Source organism: Typopeltis vanoorti, chromosome 11, assembly GCF_054136105.1.
Source record: "Typopeltis vanoorti isolate ZY-2024b chromosome 11, IOZ_Tvanoo_1.0, whole genome shotgun sequence".
Taxonomy (NCBI): Eukaryota; Metazoa; Arthropoda; class Arachnida; order Uropygi; family Thelyphonidae; genus Typopeltis; species Typopeltis vanoorti.
The window spans coordinates 83,646,465-83,672,955 of NC_143559.1; the positions used below are offsets into that span (position 1 = coordinate 83,646,465).

General features: G+C 36.6%; 1 protein-coding gene across 3 annotated transcripts in view; it reads right to left on the bottom strand.

Moving 5' to 3' along the window:
• LOC150101810 (SLIT-ROBO Rho GTPase-activating protein 1-like) overlaps positions 1-26,491 on the bottom strand; it is a 312,204-nt gene that overhangs the window by 92,471 nt on the left and 193,242 nt on the right. For all 3 annotated transcript variants that reach the window (XM_090400019.1, XM_090400021.1, XM_090400020.1), the window contains exon 2: positions 9,549-9,732. In XM_090400019.1, the coding sequence (XP_090256145.1) occupies positions 9,549-9,732 (184 nt within the window). The remainder of the gene's footprint in view (positions 1-9,548; positions 9,733-26,491) is intronic.

Genomic DNA, 26,491 nt, shown 5'->3' on the forward strand with positions numbered 1-26,491 from the left:
ACACTACTCCTTACCTATAAATCTTATACTATAAAAATTCCAAATCTAACTAACCTTAGAATAATGTTCTCGCATTTGGGGTTGTGAGTCAAAAATCTTTCTAAAAATGATATTCAAAAGAATGTAATCTGCTAAACAAGTGATGATCTCCCCCCCCCCCCCCCCGTTCTCTTAAAGACCAACTTAGATCACTTTCTTATATGTGTTTTGTTTTGGCATTATGGCTTTTCTATAAATATTTTCATGGACAATTACCACCAAATGGCTGCTCTTCCTCCACTTTCCTTCATCACCATCAATTTCCTGATATGCAAGCTCAAGGAGTGTTCAGGCTATTATGACAGCGCTCAGTACTGTCGGCAGGGTGTAACATAGAGGCAGTCTGCCTCACGGACTGATTTAATAAGGACGCTCATTCAGCCATATTGCGGTAGGTGCCGTCGGCATGCTAACAGTTCCTGTTAGGTTAGCAAGTGCAGAAGTTTTTCCAAACTTAAACTGATTAAAAATTATTTGTGAACAGCAGTGACCCAAGAAAGATTGGTTGGTCTAGCAACTATATCGATAGAGGTAGACGTAGCTTATAATTTAAATTTTGAAGAGCTTATAAACAGTTTTATTGTGTGATATCCCATAGAGCAAACATTTAATTAATATTATTATGTAATCGTTTTGCATTAATGTTTCTCTTGTAATAAAATCGAAATAGAGATTGGAGATTTTCTTATACATTTGTCTTATAATCCATCAGGGGCAATATTTAATTGTTTGCCTCAGGGTGCGATCTAATCTGGCGACAGCCCTGACAGTGATACATTATCATTAATCATTATCCACAGTTTTCCTCCAAATTAGGCTATTACTTGTGAGCACTCCAATATTATCTAACATAACATTTCATGCTTCTAAGGCCCTTTCTCCTCATGACCACTATGACCATCATAACACAAAGCCAGCAAGGGGAAAAATATCAAGAACAGCAATGACATCATTTACTTGTTTTACTTAATTTACTTAGTTATCTCAATTGTCATAATTATTTAAAATAATAAATATGACAGATATGTTAGACATATAGAAAAATTGTAGAAATCCACTGATTTTGATGCTTTTTCTCAAATTAGCTAGAGGCATAAACTTGATTAACATAAAGATGTGGTCATGAAGGAAGTTCTTTTATGTATTAGTATAAATTCATATTTAGTTATTAAGGTATTTTCTTCAAGAACTGTGCCACTGACTTTATTTGTTAAACTCAAATTCTTCTAGCAAAGCACAAAACAGAAAAGTGAAACCTTGCCAGGATAAGACAGCTAATTCCATTTATTGGTTCACTAACTATAAATATATAAAATACCTTACCTTATGTGAATAGTACACACCATACACTATTGGATAATGAAATCTGATGTCCCAAGAATTTATACAAATTGCACAGCACACTCTACAATGTGATTTAGACAAAATTTGGCTGGTCTGCATTATCAGACTGTGGTTCAAATCCCAATGTGGCATAGATGTTTGCAAGTCTTTAGGTGTAGATCTTAATGAAGGCCTAAATTAGTTTTAAAAAAAAGAAAAGTACCGTTTTGGTCTCAAGAATAGGTCCCCCAGATTACCTAACTCTTAAACCCCCCCCACACACACAGAGTACAAAATACATAAACACACTCAGTATAGAGGATGCTATCAAGTTGGAAAGAACTGGGTTCAAATTGCATCTAGGACACAAAGAAGCTTTATCAGAGCTTTTCAACTAAAGGTGAGGTAGCCACTCTAATCCAGAGGTGGCACGATTTTTCCTCTCAGAAACTCGGGTTTTTCATCCCACAAAACAGCAAACTGGCCAGAAGAACACCTACAAACCTGCAGACAATGTAAATAAGATTAACTGACTTATCATAAGCAGTATCAGGATAAGTAGCTACGTTACTTTGACGTGACAGACCATTCAGCATAACAAGAAAGGGAAGATGAAATGAGAAATAAATAAATAAATATATGATAAGTTTGCAACCTTTTGTTGGTGGTATTAGCATTAAAAATATAAATTAAAAATTATAAATTCTTATTTGATTGTAAAAATTGCTGATGCACCACCTCTTTAAGGGGATGTAGCTTTGGTATACAGCATACAACTTCTTAGATATGTATAAATTCAATATCACTAGCAGAGCCAGTGTTAGATGAAATGGTGCACCAAGAAGTGTATAGGGTGCATCAAACAAAATGGATCATAGATATTCGCCCTGTCACTCAAATTTTTTACCTCCTCCCCATCTCACCCATTTTTTTTTTTTCTAATCAATATTTTAAGTCAATGTCATTCAATAAATTGATTAGAGGTAAGTCTGTCATCTCTAAGGTCCAATGCTTTGGTGACCAGGCTCTGGTCACTGACATATCATTTTCTAGTAATAATATTTTTGGTTTACAGATCAAGTGTTGATCAATTTTATTAACTTAACCAACTGGTTTCGCCAAACTTTAACTGTTGGCGTCTTCAGGGCACTTACATATAGGCTGAAACAATCTCACAATTATGTGTAACTATAAAACTGAGAAGAATCTTGTTTTGATAAATTTCTTGTTAGTTTTATAGTCACACATAATTGTGAGATTGTTTCAGCCTATATGTAAGTGCCCTGAAGATGCCAACAGTTAAAGTTTGGCGAAACTAGTTGGTTAAGTTAATAAAATTGATCAACACTTGATCTGTAAACCAAAAATATTATTACTAATTCTCAGGATCAAGAAAATAAACCTTCATTATCATTTTCTAATTCATAATAAATAAACTGGCTGGAGCACTATAGCACAGTTAAGCTAATTCATCTATGTGATCTCACCTCCTTTCCTCTCTTGCTTCTCTGCTCTTCTAATCTAGCCTTACTCTTGAATATTCTCCTCACAATTTTATCCATATCTTTATTTTTTTAAATTGTTACATAATTTCTTGTTTCCATCCTGGCATTTGTTTTAAACATTGTATTTAATATAGGTAAGAAATTATAAACTGCACAAACCTATTTTACAGATTACTAAATAGAAGTTATAGAATCAAGTTTTAATAATAGAACATTCCTTCTTTCTTCATACAAAAAAAAAACCTTGTAGTCCTTAAACATTCCAAGCTTCAACATGTTCCATAAATAATATCTTACACATTGATTTCCCCCTTCCTTGCCATTCTTCATTGGTGCATAAAGAACAACTTGTCAACTTTAATACAACCAAAACAAAGTTCTGTCTTCTTTCTCATGAGAAAGATTTCACTTCACCTCCACCTTTGATGACACCATGATCTCCAGACAAAGGTTTTTTTTCTTGGGATGAATAATATATCTTTCCTGGCAAACACATACACATCCATAGTCTTCTCACTCTCCAAAGAACTTGGTATCTGCTTCCACTAAGACACTACTTCTCATGCCAAACCCAATACAAATCCCAAATCTGCCCAACTTTGAACCCTATTTCTCCCATTTGAGGGCATGAGAATCAAGTTCATAGACAAAGTTTCTGGTATGTCTTTGGTATAAGTATTTTCATGGGCACCATGCTACTGATATGGCTTCCACTTTTACTTCACTCTCTTCTACTCCCATAAAAAAAAAATGCAGTAGTCATCATCCATTCACAGTACAGTCCATTTTCGAACCTTTCAAACCTACTGAAGCAGCTTTTCATTGTCTTCTTTCATTCCATCTGCTCCTGTCCTTCTAAATGGTCTTTTCTTCTCTCTCTCTCTCTTCTCCCCAAGCTGTAAAGAAAGAAACACATCAATAGGTTCATAGTGAAGAATTTATGAAGACACAACACACGTGTTAGAATAATTATTTTACTTAACATTAAGCAAGTAACAATCCACATTTCAATCTCTGTATTGAGGTCATCATCAGGAAAACATACATATGTACAATATACAAGCTATATGCTGCTGCACTATACAAAAGTAAAATGAATCTAAATGTTTGTTAATCATTAATCCTAGCCTGATCTCTGGTGAGAAAAAAAAAATGGAGAGGAAAAAAAAGCTACATTAAACAATTTCTACAGTCCTTTTGTATTAGATTTTCTTCTGTCTGAGTTCTGGTTGCTATATAGATTGAAGATGGGTCCTCCACATTCTTGGAATAATTAATCCATTATATTTGTTCAGATATGGATGATGTTTTAGCATTTCACAAGCTTCTTTGAATTTTCTTTCAAACCAGGTTTTGGTGCAGTGTAAGGACTTAGTGCCTGTCCAGTCAAAACTGTAGCATGTTTGAAGTGCATGGTCTGATGGGCCTGCTTTACCATAGTGGAGGTATTTAATGTGGCGTTTGTATGCATCTTTTCTGATTGGGATGGTGCATCCTGTTTCACCTATGTAAGGTAAGTTACAGTTACACTGAATTGTGTAAACTCCTGAATGAGCAAGAAAGAATGGAAGAGGATCTTTGGAGGAGCTAAGTAAATTTCTTAATTTTGCCAGGGGTTTGAAGGTTGCCTTGATGTTGTATTTAAGAGTGTTCTGAAATGCTCCTAATATAGGATATGACTATGGCATTCTTGTAATCATTTTTGCTTTTAATGACATTTTTATGGAGGATCTTGTGAACTGTTTCTTTTATTTACCATTTTTTACAAATGTTTGGTTAATAATTTTGAATTCTTGGTTCAGAGCGTGTTCATTGGAGCAAATTGTTAGGGCTCTGTGTTTGAGGGTGCTGATGACTCCTAGTTTTTTATGCTGGATGAATTTTTATGTGTATTAGCCTGTATGTGTAGGTTTGTGGTAGACAGTGAAGGAGAGGCAGCATGAAGGAAGACATGTGATAAGTGCGTCTAGAAAAGGAAAAGAGTTGTTGTTGATTTCGATTTTGATGGTGAATTGGATATGTTTGTGTTGTTTGTTCAGGTGGATTAGGAATGTATTTAATGTTTCTCAGCTGTGGAGCTAAACAGTGGCACATCCAGGGAGGGGGACAAGAGACCCTGCTCCCCCCCCCCAAAAAAAAAAAAGAAAAAAGAAACAGGAAAAAAACACTCAAAAATTTTCCAAAAATCTTTTCCTAATTAATTTTTTTTTTTATTATATTGTGTCGTGTCTTCTATTTCTATACTACTTATGAATTAGTGGTCACATAAGGTGGGAATACCCTATAGCACTCAGGAATCACGTCCATTGTTGAACGCGAGGCGAACGAAGTATTGCTCCATCGGACCGAAGGCTACTTCATTTGCCCGAGCCAGGCCAAAGGAGATCATGGGTATCATGTATTGGCGATCACTGCAGATGCTCAGTCATGGATCATATGCAATGCATAGTGTGTATTCTCAAATCATATACTTAACTTGCCCCCCTCCTCCCCAAGATTAAATCCTGAGTGCACCACTGGAGCCAAATGGCAAAAATCTCATCAACATATATGAGCCAGATTTTGGGTTTTAGGCTGGCCAAATCTAGAGCTCATTGCTCAAAGTCTTCCATGTAAAAGTTAGCTATTTGGGGGAAAAGTGGTGAGTCCATGGCTGCACGTGTTTTTTGTAGGTAAAAATTATTTTGCCACATGAAATATCCAGAGCAGAATACATGGGCAAAGAGGCCGTGATATCGGGAGGAAACATGTTTTGTAAGAGAAGAATAGTATCATTGATCAGCATTAGTTAAAAGGGCAGTTATGTCAGAGCTGACTAATAAATCTTTGTCATTCAGTGTGATGTTTCTAATCTTGTTTATGGAGTTTGTGTATTTTTTAATTTTTTTTTTTAATGTAGGAAGGAGAATGACCTACCAACTCCTTGAGTGTGGCTGCTAATTTCTTGGCTAAGTAATTAGGGATGTCGATTCCTTCAACTATCGGAGTTATTGGCATGCTTGTTTTGTGTATTTTTGGTAGGCCGTAAATTCTGGGAACAAGGGCGTAATGTGGTATAAGTTGTTTCCTCAGGTCATGTGATCACCAATTTGATTAATTCTATTGTTGTTTTTTGACGTGGTTTGTAGGGGTGTAATTCACCATTTGGTACATGTTGTGGTCGGATATAAATAGGTTCATTTTATCCAGGTATGCTGTCTGATCAAGGACAATGGTAGTATTACCTTTATCTGGTTTTGTAATCACAATGTCTGGATTATTTTTTAGGGATTTCTGTTATGGGTAGGTTGTAACTTAGTTGTTTATTAGACTTTAATATGTACGATGTTTCCATTCATATTTTGTGGGCTAAATTGGAGGAGAGAGATTTTAGACCTCTTTCAATGTGATAAATAAAATCTAATTTGTTAACTGATCATGGCACAAATGCTTGGCACAGTTCAGACCTTTCTCCAGAAGTGAGAGTTCCCCAGTGTTAAGGTTGTAGCTGGATTTGTTGAATACTTGGCCATGGGGGTCTGTTGGTTGCTCCTAACTTTGCTTGTAGGTGACTGGCTGCTCCTTATATTGCTGGTTTGTAACTGGCTGTTGTTTTCTGAATGAGTTGGGGTGTCAATGCAGGGAAACTAGAATTCCTAGGGTGGATGGTAGCAGGGGTGGCCTCTTGTGGGAATGAGTGCTTGGAGAAAGGGGGATGACATCAAGTAACACTGAATCCAGTGGGTTCTGGAGGAGATAATGATAGGAATAGAAACATTGACATTTTTATGCTTTATACTAATGCCAGGAATATCTGGAATAAAGGAGATGAATTGGTGGCACTGACAGCATCAGCCTGGCCAAAGATTATTGGGATCTTGGAGACGTAGTTGACGGAAGATGATATAATAACAGGAATAGAAGTAGCAGGGTACAGCATTTTTTGGCAGGAGAGGAAGAGAAAATGCAGTAAAGGAGTACTGCTTATGACAAGTGATGACTTACGTCCTGTAAGAGTAGTGGCTTTGGAAGGCAGTGACACTAATGGTTTCGTAAGCATATGATGGGAGGTAGAGGTGGGCAAGACAGGATATTTAGTGGGGTGTTGCTACAAGCCAAGGAGCACAGAGGGTGGGGAGCAGGAGATGTTTAGGCAGTTAAGCTTGACAAGTGCAAGAAGAATGATTGTTATGTGAGATTTTAACTACAGCAGTATAAGCTGGGATGAGAAAAATGCATGTAGTAATAAGGGAATGGAATTTCTAGAATTCTTGAGGGACAAATGTCTTAGGCAACATGTGATAGAGGGAACAAGAGGTTCAAGAGTTTTGGATTTGGTCATAGCATCAGAAGAGCTGATAATAACTGAGATGACATCTCTTCCCCCAGTTAGAGAGAGTGACCATGTGGTTTTAACTTGGAAGATGAATAGACATGCAGGAGTACAAAGAAAAGGGAATGTATGTGGAATTATAAGGCAGGTAATTATAATAGTCTTAGATATCAACTTGGAAAGTTCCATGGAGGGAGGAATTGGAAGGGTGAGATATCATTAGCGCTGGGAAAATTGTGAAGGAATATTTGTTAGCAGCAATATTCCACGAGTGAAGAAGAGAACAATGTAAAGTGGATGACAAACAATATCAAACAGGAACTGCAGATGAAAAAGAAATTATGGAAAAGATATAAGGAGAGGGGTGGAGAGCAGATGCATGAGGAATATAATATGCAGGCCAAGAGAGTGACTAGCATGGTGAGGAAGGCAAAACTGGAATATGAGAAGAGATTGGCATTAAGATCCAAAGAAAGTCCTAGGGAATTTTTAAGCTATGTGGCCAGTAGGAGGAGAAATGATTGTGAAGAATGACATTGTGGGATAAAAATGGCAATAAAGTGACTGATGCAGAGGATATAGTGGAGTTGTTCAATGAACAATTTATTGGAGTATTTCATCCTGGAGAAATAGACTTTGATAATAGAGGGATAGGGCAGGTTCGAGGTTTAGCGGTGCAAGAGGAGAGTGTGTTCCAAATACTGAGTACTCCAGATGTCAGTAAAGCTGTGTGACTGGATGGTATTTCACCACGGGTTTTGAGAGAATGTGCTAAAGAACTGACAGCTCCTTTGACCTGGCTTTTCAATGAAAGTCTGACTACAGGAAAGGTACCCAGGGAATGGAAGGAAGTTAAGATAGTGCCATTGCATAAGGGAGGTAGCAGACTGGAAGTGTCTAATCATAGGCCAGTTTGAGTGTCATCAGTAGTTAAGGTCTTGGAGAAAGTATTGAGGGACCATATACAGCGTTGGGCAGATGAGGGTAATGTTATCTGTGAGAACCAACATGGATTTGTTAAGGGGCGCTCTTGCTTTAGTAAGATTTATAATAAATCTTATTGATTTATTATAAATCAATAAGATCTTACTGATTTATAAATCAATAAAATCTTATTGATTTATTATAAATCATAAATCTTATGATTGCGTTTTATAATAAAGAGACAAAAGCAGTTGATGAGGGAAAGGCATATACTGCCATTTTTCTGGATTTTGCAAAGGCATTTGATAGGGTACCACATGATAAGCTGATACTTAAGTTGCAGCACATGGGTTTAGATGTTGGGTTTAGTCAACTGGATTCAGGATTGGCTGTCTGATAAGTATCAGAGAGTTGTGTATGATGGGGCAATATCAAGGAGGCATAAGGTTACAAGTGGGGTTCCACAGGGCTCAGTACTGGGATGTGTATTGTTTAATCTTTATATCAATGGATTGCAAGGGGATATTCAGTTGTTTGCAGATGACGTAAATCTGGGCAGGGTTATTAGTAATAGTGCAGATGTGGCAGCCCTTCAAGAGGATTTGAATAAACTGAACAGATGGGCAAATGAATAGGGGTATTGGTTTAATGCAGCAAAATGTAAAGTCTTGAAGGTTGAGATACATCGATAGGAGGCTGCATACCAATTGGAGGAGCTGTACAGAAAGTAGGGGAGACGAGATTTGGGGGGGTGATGATTGATAGAAAACTGAAATTCAGGGAGCATGTTGCAAAGGTGGTGAAGGTAACCCAGAGGATTACTGCAATACTGAGAAGGATGCCGACCTGCAGAGATAAAAGAGTTATCATTCCATTATATAAGATTCTGATCAGACCACACTTAGACTATTGTTTTCAAATTTGTTCCCAGGATTTCATGGGGATAAATAACTGTGGAAAGGGTACATTGGCAGATAACAAAGATGGTTTCAGGACTGTACAATGTTAGTTATGAAGATCGGCTGAGGGAATGTGGACTGCAGAGTTTGGTGGATAGAAGAAGGAGAGGTGATATGATCGAGACTTTTAAACTGTTGAGAGGCAGTTACAAGGTTGAAACTGGGGAGTTCTTTCACTTGGTGGAACAGTGGGGAGTGATGACAAGGGGCCATCCCTGGAAGTCATGAAAGGAAGCTGTGAGCAAGAGGGGTGAGGAGTGGTTTCTTTGCTGGAGGGTGGTTTAACCATGGAATACATTGCCTGATAGAGTGGTGAGAGCAAGAATGGTCAATGAGTTCAAGAAGTGGTATGATACTTTGTGTTTCCTAGGGAGTCCTCCCACGATGGATCTCTTGACTCCATAGAGGCCTGAATAATAATAATAATATTTTATATGTTAAAATATAATTAATAATGTAAATTGTAATTCTCTATAATTTACTTACTTCTGTTTCTCTGCTTTGTGCCTGACCATAAGATTCTTTGAAAGTTTCTCCAGCGACCGCGAATATTCTAATTCCACTTCTGCCCTTCGTCGATAGTACTCTTGAATCTCTGCTACCAGAGCTACTTGAGTTTCTAGTCTTACATCTAAACATTTTAACTGCTCATTCAGTTGTTGTCTTATATCTGAAATGAGAAAAAAAAAAGTTCTATGAATGTAAACAAAAATATATGAAAAAACATGCAAAATAAAACAGGATGAGAAATATGTATGCTATTATGAGAATGATTAAGTTTCAATTAAAGATATCAAGAAAATCAAATTTTAAAAAAAATGGTAGTAGAATTCTCAAAAAAAAAAAAAAAAAAATTTGACATTAAAATTTTACTGGAAGTTTTTCAAAATGACAGTCAAAATGCAACTTCCACTTTATTTGCACTATACTGCAATTATTGTCGGTCATGTTAATTCTAAGCCTACATGGAGACCTAGAATAATATGTACTTAAACCATTATAGCTGCACATAATTTTTCACTGACAAAGAATTATACATTTTAAACCTATTCTGCTCTCTATTCCTTGTTTCTTTGTGTCCTCCTCCTCCCCTTGTTCTACTTCTGGAAAATCTGGCAACTCTAAAATTGTGCTGTCTCTTTGAAAGCTATGCTATTAGATCGGCAGAGCAGTAACAGAGTAGCTGATATGGATGATGTGGTCTGATATGAAAGACACACACACACATGATATATAGTATATATAATAGAATCACCACAATCTCATTTCTGCTGATCAATATTCTTACTATTGCATCAATTCTCAAAGCTAATCAAAGCACAGCAATTCTCAAAACGCCTCTGTAGTGCAATTGGAAGAATGACCGTACATTATACTCTTCGATTGGAAAAGGCCTAAGTTCGATTCTCATCATGATGGGAGGAATCTTTATATAAGTTTTTTTCAATTGAAGGTGGGTTAGCCCATCTCATGTAGAAGTAGCAGGGTTATTATTCTGGAAACTTGGGTTTTTCATCCTGCATGCAGACAAAATACTATATGGATACTACATGGAGAAACAGGCAAACTGGTCAGAAGAATATGCATGATTAACAGACAAATACTGATCTCATAGCCTTGGCTGCTTAGGCCATAATGCATGCAACCCAATTCCCTCATCCCACTTGCTTTTCAACTGAAGATCAATCTTACAGAAGTAGGACCTGAGCTATTTTTATCTCCTCCAAAACAAGTAAACAGGCTACAAGAATGTATGCAATTACTAGACATAATACACTAGCTTTAGATGCTTTGGCTCTACTTCCTGAAACAATTTCGGATAACAAAGTGATGTGATCACAAGCATATATAGAATTTCCCATAAGAAAAATGGACAGCTGTCTAAAGAAACTAGTATTATAGTCTTATAATTTATGTGGTGATGGTGAAAATAATAAAACAAAATAGCATAACTATCCAGTAAAGCTCAAGATCACTGATATTAGAGCAAGGATTAAAATATCAAAACAACTAAATATGTTCTGTAGCTATATTTCCTGCAATTCCTAAATATTTCTGAACTACTTGATAAACTTTTCATTAATTTTCTGTCCATCGATTTACATCTGTGGAAGCAAACAAGCAAAACTGAATTGCCATAGACCAGACATTTGCAATTTAATATTTGATAGTTGCAAAGTAGAAGTGCTGATGAAAATCGGAATAATCTGATTATATTTCATCAACTTTCTCAAGTTTATTTTGAGCAATCTAAATATATTTTTATTATTCCTTTTTTTTTTTTTTTCAGTAAGGAATGCAGACCATGTTGATGTATTCTGATGTGCATTTCTCATAAGAAATCTGGAGTTTTCAATATAGGGAATATCAATTTTTCTTTTCAGTTTAGAATTGAATTTTCTTATAAAAATGAAATAAAATAAAATATATAAATAAAGAATGTTGGGTAACTTAGAGCATTTTTGAAACCTCTACAGCAAAGAGAGAGAGAGAGAGAGAGAGAGAGAGAAAGAGAGAGAGAGAGAAAGAGAGAGAGAGAAAGAGAGAGAGAGAAAGAAAGAGAGAGAGAGAGAGAGAGAGAGAGAGAGAGAGAGAGAGAGAGAGAGAGAGAGTCATCCTATACCATTTTTAAGTTAACAGGAGAAAGTGTTTCTGATTTCTGAAAAATATAAAATTTAGGATGATTAGACTAAAAATTTCATATTTTTGGTTTTTTGTTGCCATTTACCCAGCAAAACTACCATCCTCTAAAAATTCAGTTTATTAGCCATATGAAAAGTGGGTAAAGATTTTAATATTTGCAAATTTATACCTAAGTTGTATTGTTTTTTTTTGCTGAGGAATTTAAATGTGGCTAACAGACTTGTGAATAAAATGAGGTTTATTATCATCAAACTTGCTCAGATTTTAAGTAATCAGTGTGTGGAGAATAAAATAAATACTGCAAGCAAGAGTAAAACTAACTCTATCAGACACCGGTCATCCAATTTCATCAGACCATTGCAATTTCCATTCATCATCTAACAATCAAGTCAGAGGGGCAGACATTAAATATACAATGATAACTGACTTCAGAAAAACCTGTATTTTCTGAAAGCAGCTATGCCCAGAGCTATTTGGATCACAGGCCTTGAAAAACGAAAATCCTATTACGAGATGGAAGTGGGGAAATGCAAAAGATCTTGTATATGGATGTTCTGTGGCAAGCAAATATCACTTTCATTTGTGAAAATTTTTTCTTTCAATTAATTAATAATAGTAGTCCTTAGGGATGAAGAGGTGTACAGAGGTAAAAGATTTGAAAGAGGACAAGAAGCTAGTTTAATACACCTGCAGCGAAACAATTAATGAATTCTGACCAGCAGTTGCTGATGTTTGATGGAATATAGAGGAATGGCATCAGCCAGTTCAATAAAACAGTACCATGAAAATACTAGAAGGGACACAGAGGCCTTTGCCAGGACCAGAAAGCTTGACTGACATTCGAGCAAAAGGCAAGTTTGTTACATTTGGCCGTTTTGCAGTCATATTTGAAATGGTTGATGGTCTTTTTTTTTTTTTTTTTTTGCAGATGTTGTGTGCTGCCTTATACTGGAAAAACCAATGGACAATGGTATGGGCTTCTGGATGGAGTGGGGGATGAAGGCCTCCATTCCAGTAAGAATTATTTTAGCTATTCAGTTGAAGCAGATTTCTGTATCCAAAGGATGAAAACAGTAGTCAGTCCAAGGAAAAGAATAGAAGTTATACAGACACCCCAGGCTATTATACTATCAAAGGGCATAAGGCCATAAAGATGAAGGACATTATGGTGAAAAGAAGACTTTGATAAGTCTATATGGTCTGAATCACCAAGAGAAAAGCCAACATCTACATTGTATTTATCAGAACTGTTAAGAAGAGATCAAGGCTGTTGGGGTAGTGGAGAGGATTATCAGGTATTTTGATGGGCAAGCAGACAATCTATGAAAGATTGTTACTGAAAACAAAAAATCTCAGTATATCTGCCTGCTTGATCATTGAAACCAGAGAAGGAAAGCCATTCTCAGTTGTGAACAGCGAAGCCCACGAGAAAGACAAATTAACTTACTTAAATATAAAGAGCCAATAGGCTTCATTTCAGCGATATAAACATTATTTAAATTAAGGGGATATTAAATCCCACATTGTTTTAAAACTGAATAAGAAACTCAAAGATTGGAATCAGAGAGTTTCATGCCGAATATAGTATAGTAAACTATAAAAAAGTATTGGCGACTACTAGCGTGAGCTAATGCACGTAGCATTAAGTATTTAGGCATTAGGTACTTAATACCCTTTGGTATTAAACTACGTGCATTAGCTCATGCTAGTAGTCGCCGATACTTTCGTAGTTTGCTATACTATATTCGGCATGAAACTCTCCGATTCCAATCTTTGAGTTTCTTGTTCAGTTTTAAAACGATGTGGGATTTAATATCCCGTTAATTTAAATAATGTTTATATCGCCGAAATGAAACCTATTGGCTTTTTATATTTAAGTAACTAAATGGGTGCACCTTTTTAACAACTCGTATAGCAGAGCATATAAGTTCTTTTCGCTATACCCTTTGGTATTAATTTGGTCTAGCTACTCACTAATGAAGCCTCAATAAAGGCTGAAACCGGTCTCAGTAGTGATCTCCCACCATAATGTAACAACAGCATACATTTCCTAGGAAATGTGTTTTTACATTATGGAAAATACCAAGAACTTTACCACCTTTGCTGCGAGTTGCCCAAGTTTGTACTACGTACTTGGACTACATGCATTAGCTCATGCTAGTAGTCGCCGACAAATTAACTGTTTGAGTATCTGAACTATTAATGATCAAGTTTCACAGAAAGGTAGTGGAAAAGGTTAGAGTATTGATCAGAATTTGGAGAATGATACAGACAGCAAATGAAGTTAACTCATCACTTTCTTTCAGTTAAAAAGTCTTTATTAATGCAGCATCCTAAACAATATTTAAACTCAAGTCTTTCCAACTAACAGCCATTGTCAAGTGAACTACGGAGACAAAATCAGCAGAGTTTTGCAGATAGAACAGAAGATATAATTGAGGTGCTTATGCTGTTGAGCAGTATTTACTGGTGTGAAAGACTTTTTAGATGGAAAAGCAAGATGATGGGAAAAGACTATGGCTGGTTTTCCCTGGCAAGTGCTCAAGGGAGTGGTGAATAAGAGTGGTGAATAAGATAAGTGGTGAATAAGAGAAAATGAGAAGTGTTTTTTTTTTTTAATGCAGAAAGTAACGGGGCAAAATACATGATCTGAATATGCTGTGAATGAGTTTAAGGTAAATATAGATATGCTGCAGGATCACAGAATCACACTTTCATAATGAGTCCATACACTTGATGGAGGTTTTTTTGTCATAATGATTTTTTGTATAAAGTTCTTTCTCAATGAGTCTTTAAAAGATTTGTAACAACAATGACAATAAGAATAATATAGTAACATCTCTCACAAATTTCAAATTTAATTAATTTCTTACTAATATCTAGATATTAAAACCTGAATTCCTTCTATGGACATGCAATGAAGGTTTTCAGCTAATCAGTCTTGATTCAATTTTTCACCCTGTTTTTGTATTCTGATATTCATTAATAGATAATAATATTCTGATATTCACAAATGATATTAATAGATATCATTCTAGTAATATCTATTAATTTAAAAGCATATTTTCTTAATTTCGCTATAATGGTTTTGCCAATTACTAACACTGAATAAGATGCAGAGCCATCCCACAAACTCAACTGTAAATGATGGTAATTACTGATTACCTTGAAAATCAACAAGTGAAATGGCAACATGCAAAATGTAGAATGGCATCACTTGCAGTTTCAATCTGGTCTTTTTCGACTAAAGGGAGTTTGCCAGTTTCATACAGAGGTAGAGAGTTTTTACACCCAGAAACTCAGATTTTTCATCTTTCAGAACAGGCAAACTGGCTCCTGAACACACACACACACATGGATTTACAGTCATAAAATACATACTTAATTCCTCACTAGGAGGACTCAACCAGTCCTAAGGGAAGATTAAGAAACAGGGGGAACTCCTGTTAAATAAATGATGTGGTGAGGACCCCTATCTCTTCCACGTATTGTTGGAAATATTATTATTATTATGTGACACTTCCAGGGAGTCCAAAGACTCATCAAGGGAGAGCACCTACTCCATAACTCTGTCTCCACCAACTACAGCAAACCACAACTACCATCATCTACACCAATGCCATCTACTGCCCACCTCCACTAGTATTTTCGCGGACAATCACAAACATCCATTCCCACAGCGGGATTCGAACCCACAGCCTTTTGGCTGGAGAGCGGATACACTAACCACTCGGTCAACCATATTAATGGCTGTAAATCTGTGTGTGTGTGTTCATGGGGCCAGTTTGCCTGTTCTGAGTGACGAAAAACCTAAGTTTCCAGGTGAAAAAAAATCCTCTATCCGTATGAGACCAGCTAACTCACCTTTAGTTAAAAGAGACCAGATAAAGATTCCTCCGGTCATGGACGTGAATCGAGCCCAAGTCTATACTGACTGAGCTACGGAGCTCTACGTTATTATATATGAATATGAAACCGTAATGTTTCATATAATAATAATAATAATAATTATTATTATTATTATTATTATTGTTGGCATCTCCATTGAGTCAAAGACTCAATTTTCACAAATGTAAACCTTTTCGAAAATCGAAGTTTACCTCTTCGGGCGTTTTAAAACATCTTATAGCAAAATAGTTTATTTCCTCCTTCGTAATACTACTGCATTTTTTTATATTTTTTATAACCTTGAGTAGCCACTTTCATAATCATAAATATTAGTAAGCTGCATCTTGAATGACTGCCAAGTATGCGTAGAGGAAAACATTTTGTTTTGATGAGATGAATATTCGCACACACAAAAGCGTACTACACTAGACACATTCCAGCCATGTGTTTTTGCAATGTACGAGATGCATGGATTAAGTAATATTAAGCACTGCAGAAAATTATTTATTATATGTACATAATATGATCATTTGTTTTAAAATTTAAAAAAAAAAAGTTTAAGCTCAATATTTCGAACTCATCTTAAAAAAAAAAAAAAAAAAAAACGTAAATAAAAATAAACTGGTCCAAATTTACTTTGACCTCAAAAATAAATCTGTCCAGGGCAGATACAGGACGTTAAAATCACTGGAATCCAGAAGTCTAATCGAATAGTGTTTTACGGATTCTAAATCCCCTTCCTCCGCAATACACATACACACACACACACACACACACACACACAAGCATAACAAAAGAGCCCAGATGCGAAACATATTTAGGTATCCTAATTATTTCGTTAACTATAAGACTTGTTTATTACATCAAAATAACCATTTTTATTAATTACGATATTTAATATTATTTTATTGAAATTGTAATTTTTTTAAAAAAATAATAAGTTCTATTAATAATTTATAAATATGCTTAAAGCATATTTATAAATTATTAATAGAACTTAGCAGACATAAAACCAAAGATCATTAAAAAAGAGAAGAAATGTTTTAACAATCTAATAATGAAAACAGAACTATTCCTTGGGCAGTTCGATGTGCCGAAAGTAAATATAAGTAAAGTAAATGTAATAACTCCAAAGAACATATGCTTTATTTTTATTTGTATTCAATATGCATATTCTGTGTTATTCAATTATTCTGTAAAAGGCAAGATTTCAGTTGTTGCTGCTTTTTTTTTGTTTTTACTTGTGCTAAACAACAACAACAAAAAAAAAAAAAAAAAAAAAGAGATCGATTTACCAATTCGATAAATAACAAAATAATGTCTCTAACTGCACAAGATCTCTGGATGTTTTTTTTTCCTCGTGAAGAAAAAAAAAAAAAAAAAATCCTGTCACTTCTATATGCAATTGCCCTACAACAGAGTTGTTCTTATAACTAACTGTTCCTTACATTCTAGACGGACTCGACCTTCCCGTCGAAGAATTTGTAGAGAAACCTTCAGATTTCTCTACAAATGCTGGATTACCTCAGTATTCTGTACTTTCATTCACGCGTTTCCTATTATACATAAATGACCTTCTTTTGCCAACGGGAAATCCTATCCATACTTGAGCTGATGACAGGACCTCCATTCCTGTACGCAGTAGCGCAGGATTTAATCTTGGGGGGGGGGAGTTGAATAGACGATTTGCGAGAATACACACTATGCATCGCATAACGACCTATGACTGAGCATCAGCAATGACCGCTAATTCATAAGTAGTACAGAAATAGAAGACACGACACAACATAAATAAAAAATGAATTTTAATTAGGAAAAAATTTTTGGAAAATTTTCTAGTGTTTTTTTTTCCTTTTTTCTTTGGGGGAGGAGCCAGGGCCCATTGCTCCCCCCCCCCCCATCTGGGTGTGCCACTGCCTGTACAACGTGCATTAAGATCACCCATAGTCTTAAAATCGGTCTCCTTAGTATTTTCTACTGGTGGACCTTTGTCGACTTCAAACGATACGAAAACTATTCTGATTTCAGGCAAGAAAGAAACCAGTTCTTCTCTTACCTTTGATAATACTCAAATCTCAAGACAAGATCACATATTTTCCAAAGCAGATTTACTGTCCGTCCACAGAAGCGAGAGCCGTCGTTGGCAGGCTACCGAGAGTTAATTTATGTTGAAGGGGAGAAAGGAATAAGGCGATGTACAAATTCTTTACCAACACGCGAAATCACGTGCTTTATACATACAATTTTCCAACTTGTACAAGCAATATAGTTAACATTTTAAAAACTAGAATTTTCTTAAAAGAAAAGCTAATTATTATAAGAAACCTACAGGGTATTAGCGACTCATCGAGGGAGGCCACATATTACCTGCACCCGCTGTCATACCTTTCCTCGAACTAATTCACCACATCCAATGGCAATCCATTCCAATCATGCATCACTCTATGAAAGAAAAGAAAATATACCTCTCACGACCTTCTTGACGAGATTCATTTTCAACTCCCCCCCCCCCAGAAAGCCAGACTACTATCCATTGGTTTTTTTCCAATATAAGGCAGCACACACACCATCTGTAAAAAGACCATCGGCCAATCCGAAAATGACTTCAAAAGGGCCAAGTGCAACAAACAGTGCAACGTTCGAGTAGTTAGTGGTTAGAGCTCTGATTATAGTGATTACGATTGATTAGTGAAGTGAGGAGACAGTAGTTTTAGTGACGTATTATTCTAAAAGTATTGGAACCTTATTATAAAAAGGACTACAGGAGGGTTTGTGAGTCCTAGAACTAAGAAAAACCTAAGGTAAATAGCAGCCAATTCTCTATATATAATTTAGCAATACCAAGACCATGGAAAAGCCCCTAACGTTCGAAGAAGTTTACAGAGAGTTCCTAAGATTAGGAAAACTCTTAAACGATAACTGGCCAGGGAAAGTAAAACTGTACGACACATCCCCCCCCCCCCCGCAGCAGTCACAGACGACATCATGGACGACCAAAACAACGGAGACGACACACACCCTCAACAAGACTTAGCACTCTTGCCACAATCAGAAGAACAAGCAACACATAGCAACGCCTACCAAACAGCAGAATCGCACACAGACTTCCAGAAAGTATAAAAGAAAAGAAAAATATCTAACACGACAGAAATATCCAAAACAAGAGAAACAGAAACAGACAACGGAACAAAGGAAAGAATACCCCAGTCATCCTAAGGGCCATGGAACACTGGACATCGATCGCCACCGCTCTGAAAAACAACAGGAATTACCTTCACAAAAGCAACAAACACGGAAGAAGGAATACGCATTCAACCTAAAACATCGACAGACTACAGAAACATAACAAAATTCTTGGATAACAACAACAATCTACCGTATCACATATTTCAACTCAACAGCGACAAACATCTGAAAGTAGTACTAAGAGGAATCACAGAAACAATATCAACAGAAGAAGTACACCACAGACCTATATAACAGAGGATTTAGTCCCATTAAAGTAAGCCAAATGCACAGAGCAGACAAGACTCCCTACCCCTTGATCCTAGTCGAAATCTCAAAAGACCAGAAAGATATATACGACCTCCAAAACATCTGCGACCTAATTATAAAAGTAGAATCTCTGAGATGCAAATCCATAACAACACAATGTCACAGATGTCAGAAGTTCGGTCATGCACAACGATGCTGCAAAGCAGAATTCCGATACGTGAAATGCGGAGGAAAACACGCCACACTAGAATGCAAGAAACCATGCATACTGACAGCGAAATGTACTAAATGCGGGGGCCCACACCATGCCAACAACAGAGGATGTACAGCACATCCCCAAAACCAGAAGATATAACCCCAAAGCAGCAGGCCCATACAAGAAAGCAGACCCACCCAACAAATCACAGCCTCCACAACAAACGGAAGAACATATGCAGAAGTTGCAAGGCCAACCCAACAACAAGACTCCAAATCCAAAACAAACCACCCACAGCAAACCAGCAATCTCCTCAACATAACTAGCTGCACAGGAGAGATGCTTGCAGAACTCCGACAAACTGGCCCAACACAAGAGGCCAAGGACATCATTCTAAAACACACACAGGTTTTATTCTCTGCAATCCTTAATGAATAAAAGCAAAATAAAACCCAACTCTATACAGATCATCAGCTGGAATGCTAACGGACTACCCAACAAAGCAATAGAACTACAGGAATTCGCGACAGAAACCCAAGCAGACATCATCTTAGTAAATGAAACACACCTGCGTCCATCTGACAAGACAAGAATCAACAACTACACCATGTACTGCACGTACAGAACCTGTGCAAGAGGAGGAGGAACTGTCATTAAAAGAAGTATAAAACACAACGCAATCGCCACACCTCAAACAGAACACATGGAAACAACAGGAATTGAAATACACACGGAGAACACAAGCAGTATCATGGTATTTGCGGCATACATCCCCCCAAATAAAAAACTCCTAGAATCAGATCTGGACGAAATACTAAATGCAGGTAAAGTCATTAAAATCATTGCTGGAGATTTTAATGCCAAACATTCAGCCTGGAATAGCAGAAACTCAAATATCATCGGAAGAATACTCAACTCTTATACTACTTCACGAAACATAGCAGTAATAGAACCCACAGAACCCACACACTTTGGAGCAACCGGACGTCCTGATGTACTTGATATAGCTATATTAATAAACATAGCGCACATCTATCAAATACATGCAGTCAACGAATTAAGTTCTGATCACAACCCCATCATATTGCAGCTAAGCACCACACAAGATCTAACGGAAAATACCTCCACCTTTATAAACTGGAAACAACTTCCCTCAGCCTTACAGGAAATTCTTGGCCCGGTACCACATATAATATCCACTGAAGACATAGAAAAAGCAGTAAAAACCTTTTGTACTAACAGCAATATCACAGGTAACACATACAACCAAATGGGCACCAACAAATAAACTCCCAGAGGATATAAAATGTCTTCTCCGAGAGAAAAACGTGTTAAGAAGAAAATATCACAGAACACTGGATCCCACAGATAAGCAGGCAGTTAACAGAGCTACAAACCAGGTTCGGTATGCCCTAAAGGATGACCGTAACGAACTCTGGAATAACAAAATACACCAATTAAACACAGAGGATCAATCATTGTGGAGAATGATGAGACTACTTCGTTCAAAACGTAACACGCTTCCCCCAATCCAAGGAGAATATAGAATCGCTTACAGTGATGAGGAAAAGGTAGAAGCATTTGCAGACAGCTTAGCAAAACAATGCAGTCCCAATTATGCCAATGTAGATCTGAGCTTCATAAGAAAAATCCACACCCAAGTGCGTAAAATAACTCAAAACGCCTCACTCCAATCCAATACAAGACAAGCAATTCAGATTCAGAAAACAGCATTCTACGACCCTCCAAATTTAGCGAATCATTGAATACATCACCCAAAGGGATATGAATGGCACCAACATTTTGGCGCAGTCCTCTTGGACATAACACAAGCATTTGATAGAATTTGGCATCATGGTCTAATTTTTAAGCTACACCAAGTAGGAATCCCAATACCCCACTAGTTCTACTTATCAGATCACATCTTAGTAACAGAAAATTCAAAATAAAACTGAATGGAATCAGATCCACAGAAAGGAGAGTCATGACAGGAGTCCCACAAGGCTCTCTGCTATCTCCCTTACTCTTCTCCATATACATGGCGGATCTCCCCAAGTTGTCCCCATCCATCGCCACTCTCTATGCCGACGACACAATTATATAGCCAGATCCCTTCGTCCATATGTGGCCACAAACAAGCTGCAGAGAGCAGTCAACGAATTAGAGGACTGGTACACCAAATGGCGCATTCTGCAGTACTTTTCACCAGAAGTAAAGCAGAACCGAACACAAGCATACAAATGTTTGGAAAAATCATCCCTTGGCACAACTCTACCAAATATCTAGGAGTTCATCTTGATAAACGCCTAAATTTCAAGACACACACAAATAGTGTCTCCACCAAAGCAAGTCAGACAATAGCACAGCTATATCCACTTTTGAATAGGAAGAGTTTCCTAAACATAAATAACAAAATCTTCCTCTATAAATCAGTAATAAGACCAAAACTCACTTACGCATCACCAACCTGGGGACACACAGCTAAAAGCAACATCAACAGATTACAGACGATCCAGAACAAATGCCTAAGAATGGCATTTAATGTCCCTTGGCTCATGAGAAACCTCCAGTTACACCAGGAAGCCAACCTTCCAGATATCAAAACCTACATGACAGGCAATGCAGAAAAATTCTTCACAAACACAGATAATCACCCAAATCAGCTAATTCAACAGGCAGCAGAGTACAAACCCTCAGATCATTTCAAACATAAAAAACCAAAATCCTCCATCGCAAGATAAAGCTAATACAGCTTACAATGCTCACAATGAGCGGGTAATTTACCCACAATAATCCTCTCATACACAAGCTAAAATCAGATGAAGGGATAAAAAGTCAAGGACTCGGTCCATCTCCCAAAGAAGTGCCAAAAACAGTGCAACGTTCGCACTGTTGAAAGCGTGCAATGATCCTGTGATTTTGAACTCCACAAGTAAATCTCTAACCAGAGTGGCAGCACTAATTTTTCATGCGAACCGTAATTGTTTTCTAAGGCGAGTTGTGATTGTAAACAATACCTTCATATAAAAGTCAAAATACAACTGATATTTTCACGTTTTGAGATTCCTCAAACATCTGGACCGGAATTTCCACAAGCTGTATCGGGGCATTTAACCTCCCACTTCTACTTTCTAAGAATATCTTCCTTGTAGATGACTTCAATAGTAAATTCCGATATCATTAAAAACATAACATGGCACTTCATTTTTTTAATTTTTTTTTTTTTTTTTTTACGGTACACTCATCCTGTATTTTCATATATTATGTATTTTCATATATTATTCTATTTTATGTATACATGTGTATACATAAAATAGAATCAAGTTTTATTCGATTCTCTCAAGATTATTTCTAATAAAATAATACATTTATGTTCATATATTACTTAAGTTTATGCAAACGCATTGGTATTCAGAGTAACATTAATAAGACTGTTCTTTTCTTACAATATAATCCATTTTGCCATTTTTTTTTTAATTACATTATGCATTTTATTTTCGTGTTATTAGGAACTTAATGTTTACTTTTTCCGGCAAGTCCAAACGACAGAAAAGCTCTTGTTTGCTTATATATTTATATATTTTATTCGAACAAAGTGGGGTCTTGAGTTTTACCAGCTTAGAATACAGAAATTTGGAAACGCTTGAATAAAACCGAACAAAATAGACAATCGCTTAAAAAATGACGGTAAGTACAAAGCATAATTTTTGTTTGGCATAGAAACGTTGTGCGTACCTTGACAACATATTTAATTTCCTTGTGCTGTCAGTACAACCATTATTTCTACCCTAACGGCGAACAATGCCGTTTGTTGTTTGGTACAAGCAGGTAGTAAACGAATAAAATTATCAGTGAGTGCTAAACAAAGAGAGGCGCGCGGGGAGGGGGGGATTGATGTAGTAAAGACCACAGGCTTTAAAGATATGAGAATTGTTCTATTTATATTTTCTTCTCATTCACATTACTACAATATTCACGCCATAATTGAAACAATATTACTTCTATTTTTAGCAAACTTACGAGGCGATTTTATTGTGAGTGCTCATGTTTTCCCCCTTCAGGCGACAGTCGATCTAATCCATTTCCCGTGCGTTAGACACCCCTTATTTATCCTTCACTGCAGACAATGATAATAGCAGAACAATTCATTTCCTTCATGTAATGAACTTCTCTCTCTCTCTCTCTCTCTCTCTCTCTCTCTCTCTCTCTCTCTCTCTCTGTGTGTGTGTGTGTGTGTGTCTCGAAGTCTCTCGAATGAAGCGTTTATTCTCAGAAAAACTCAGAGCGCATAACAAATGAGCAATAAAGAAAAAAAAAAAAAAGACAGGTTATTCTCATCAGATAATGAAGAATGTTTGTCAATTCGCGAAGGTCGCACTCAATTATAATTGTTTGCGTAGTTCATTTCGTATACGACCTTTTATAAATTAATCTCAACGTCAGATTGTGTAAATTCTATTGATGCGGGTATGCATGCATCGGAATAGAAATAAATTCAGAATTTATAACATATGAACATCGCCTCTGCGAGTTTGAATTCGTCAAAGAAGCGAAGGCGCTTTACAAACTTTTCTGCATCCGAAGATGAGTTTGTCGGTTTTGCACAAATTGAAAATCTGCAATGACGGTTTGGCAAACCATCACTGGAGATTTTTGCGCAGGAGAAAAAAAATATTCATGTAATAACATAATTGAGTTTATAATTTGTTTGATAGAAAACACAATTCAAAACAATGTTATAACTATTGAAAACATAACTAGTCAGTAAACTCAACTAAGGAAAGAAAAAAAATTATGGTGTTATTGAAATTTAAAAAAAAAACTTCCTTAAAAAATCAGCATCGGAGTCAAAAGGAAATCAAAATATACAAAAAATAAAAATAACAACAAAAAAAATTCTTTCGTACACATTATCAACATTCGTGACATAAAATACTAACATACATAAAGAAGCTGACCACTTCTAGACCTCATCTGTTTTTATAGACATCTCGAATATTACGATAATTGTACATCTGGACTGTACAAATAGCAAAGATGTAGTGTAGTTCGCACGATTGCAACCTGATATTCAATTCTAGAAAACATCTAGAATAATCTACTTTTGATCTTCCAGCTTAGTCATCCTATTCCATTATGTAACATTCTTGACTGCTCTCCAAATTCTGAAACTCACTCGGTCCTCTTCGCCTTCTTATCCCTGAAGATCGATTTTCTGCAGTTCGGCTACCGAAATAGCAAGGTCACATCTTAGGTGACTTCAATTTCCACAACTCTAGATTTTTCCACTGAAGCAACTTTAGCTAAGAAGCCAATTAATTACGTCTGTTAACTAAGCAAATACAAAAATCATGAAAATACAAATCTAAACTGAAAGGATCAAATGCATAAATTTCGCTACCTCTTGTACAATAGCAGTCGTACCGTATGGCCTCTTGCAAAGGCCGGGTACAACTTCTGCTCGTCTCCCTCCTCTTTCTCGCCTAGATGTGCATCATAATCAACGCACTTAAAGACTACAACTATCTCTAGACATCATTCTTTTTGTTGTTCTGCAACTCTTGCACAGATGACAATGGCAAATCACCCACCAACATACTACGCACCTCCTATATAGCATTTGGCTGGAAATTCATTGGAAGAATCTTAAACTAGATATCAAGAAGTTCTGGTGCTGACGGTATCCCACCCCAGTTGCATTTAAAAGTAGCAGCCATGCCACAAAATAGTAAAAGCTTATTCATTGTAAAATATGGGAGATAAAAGTTTGCCATCAAACTCTTATCTCCCATATCTCCAAACTTTTATTGAGCCTTGTCCTCATATCAGTCCTGGTGAATATAATGGAAAAGATTGTTAACAGTCAAATTCATTACCTGGAAGCTCACCTATTAATCATTGATTGACGAAGCTTTTCCATGGCACGTGTGCAGAAGCAGATACTTAAGCTTGGAGATCTGCTTATGGATAGTGGAATCTGGAGAAACATTTTCTGGTGCTCTTGACCTTTCCAAAACATCTGACTGGATCTGTAATCGAGACATGCTCAGTAAACCGTATTGATGGATAACCAGTCTTCTCTCTGGTCGCGGTGGTTGGCTTCCTCTCTCTTCAGGCGTCTCCACCAATACAGGAATACACCAGGGCTCTGTTCTCTTGCCTACTCTCTTATACATAAATGATTTGATTGATTCTAACTGTATCTGTAGATTTTCTGATGATACTACACTCCATTTCACAAACCTTTTAGTGCACAAACATCGCAAGGTTCACGATCTACAAGTAACGCCTTATATGCAGATCTCGTCATTCTTCAATGGCATCCGGACAGCCTAGTCACCTTCAATGCTACCAAAACAGTCCTGTCTTATTTATCGAAAAACTTGGCATTTCGGTCTGTTACAAATCCGTCCAACCTTAGAATACCGTTCTCTTCTTTGGGACAATCCGCCAACAATTCCCTAAAATTCTTGTTGCCCAGAAGAAAGCTATTTAAGTTTCACTAACTGACTCACTTCAACCGTTATCTCAAAGATGTTCTGTTCCAGTATTATATATTTTCTACATATACTTTCATGGACGTATTGCATTGAACTGGAGTCATCATTCATTCACTTTCTACTTAAACCAGTCACAGCTCTCTAGAAACCCATTAAACCTAATTCTGTTCTTCCACTTTCACAAAATGAAAGTGGAAGAACAAAATTAGACAAACAGAAAACAGAACGAAGGTATAAAAAAGGTACATACCTTGTTACCGTTAAATTATATAATTCAGATATTCTTTTAAATAACTGAATTATATAATTTCAAATTACATAAAACATTTCTTTTCACACAAATGTTTTGTAATCTAACATCTTCACTTATAGGTTTCGCCAAACCAAAACCCTGATCTGTATCAGTTCACTGCGTCGTAGATACTGTTCAGAATTTTTCTGGCAGCCAACACGTCTTTAGTGGAAATAAGTTTTTCGCCACAAAGTGACCTCATGTATAACATAACTTTATAATTCCATTCCCTATTGCTCAGTTTATAAAAAGAATCCTCATTTTTTATTTCAAATAGAATAGCACATTTTCATTGGTCTACTTTGGAAACTTTACTACGTATAGTACGCCCACAGATACGAGACCCTTCGACACTTCTGCGCATGTCAAAAGACGGAGAATCCATTCCGATAATAGGGTAATCAATCCGTATTGT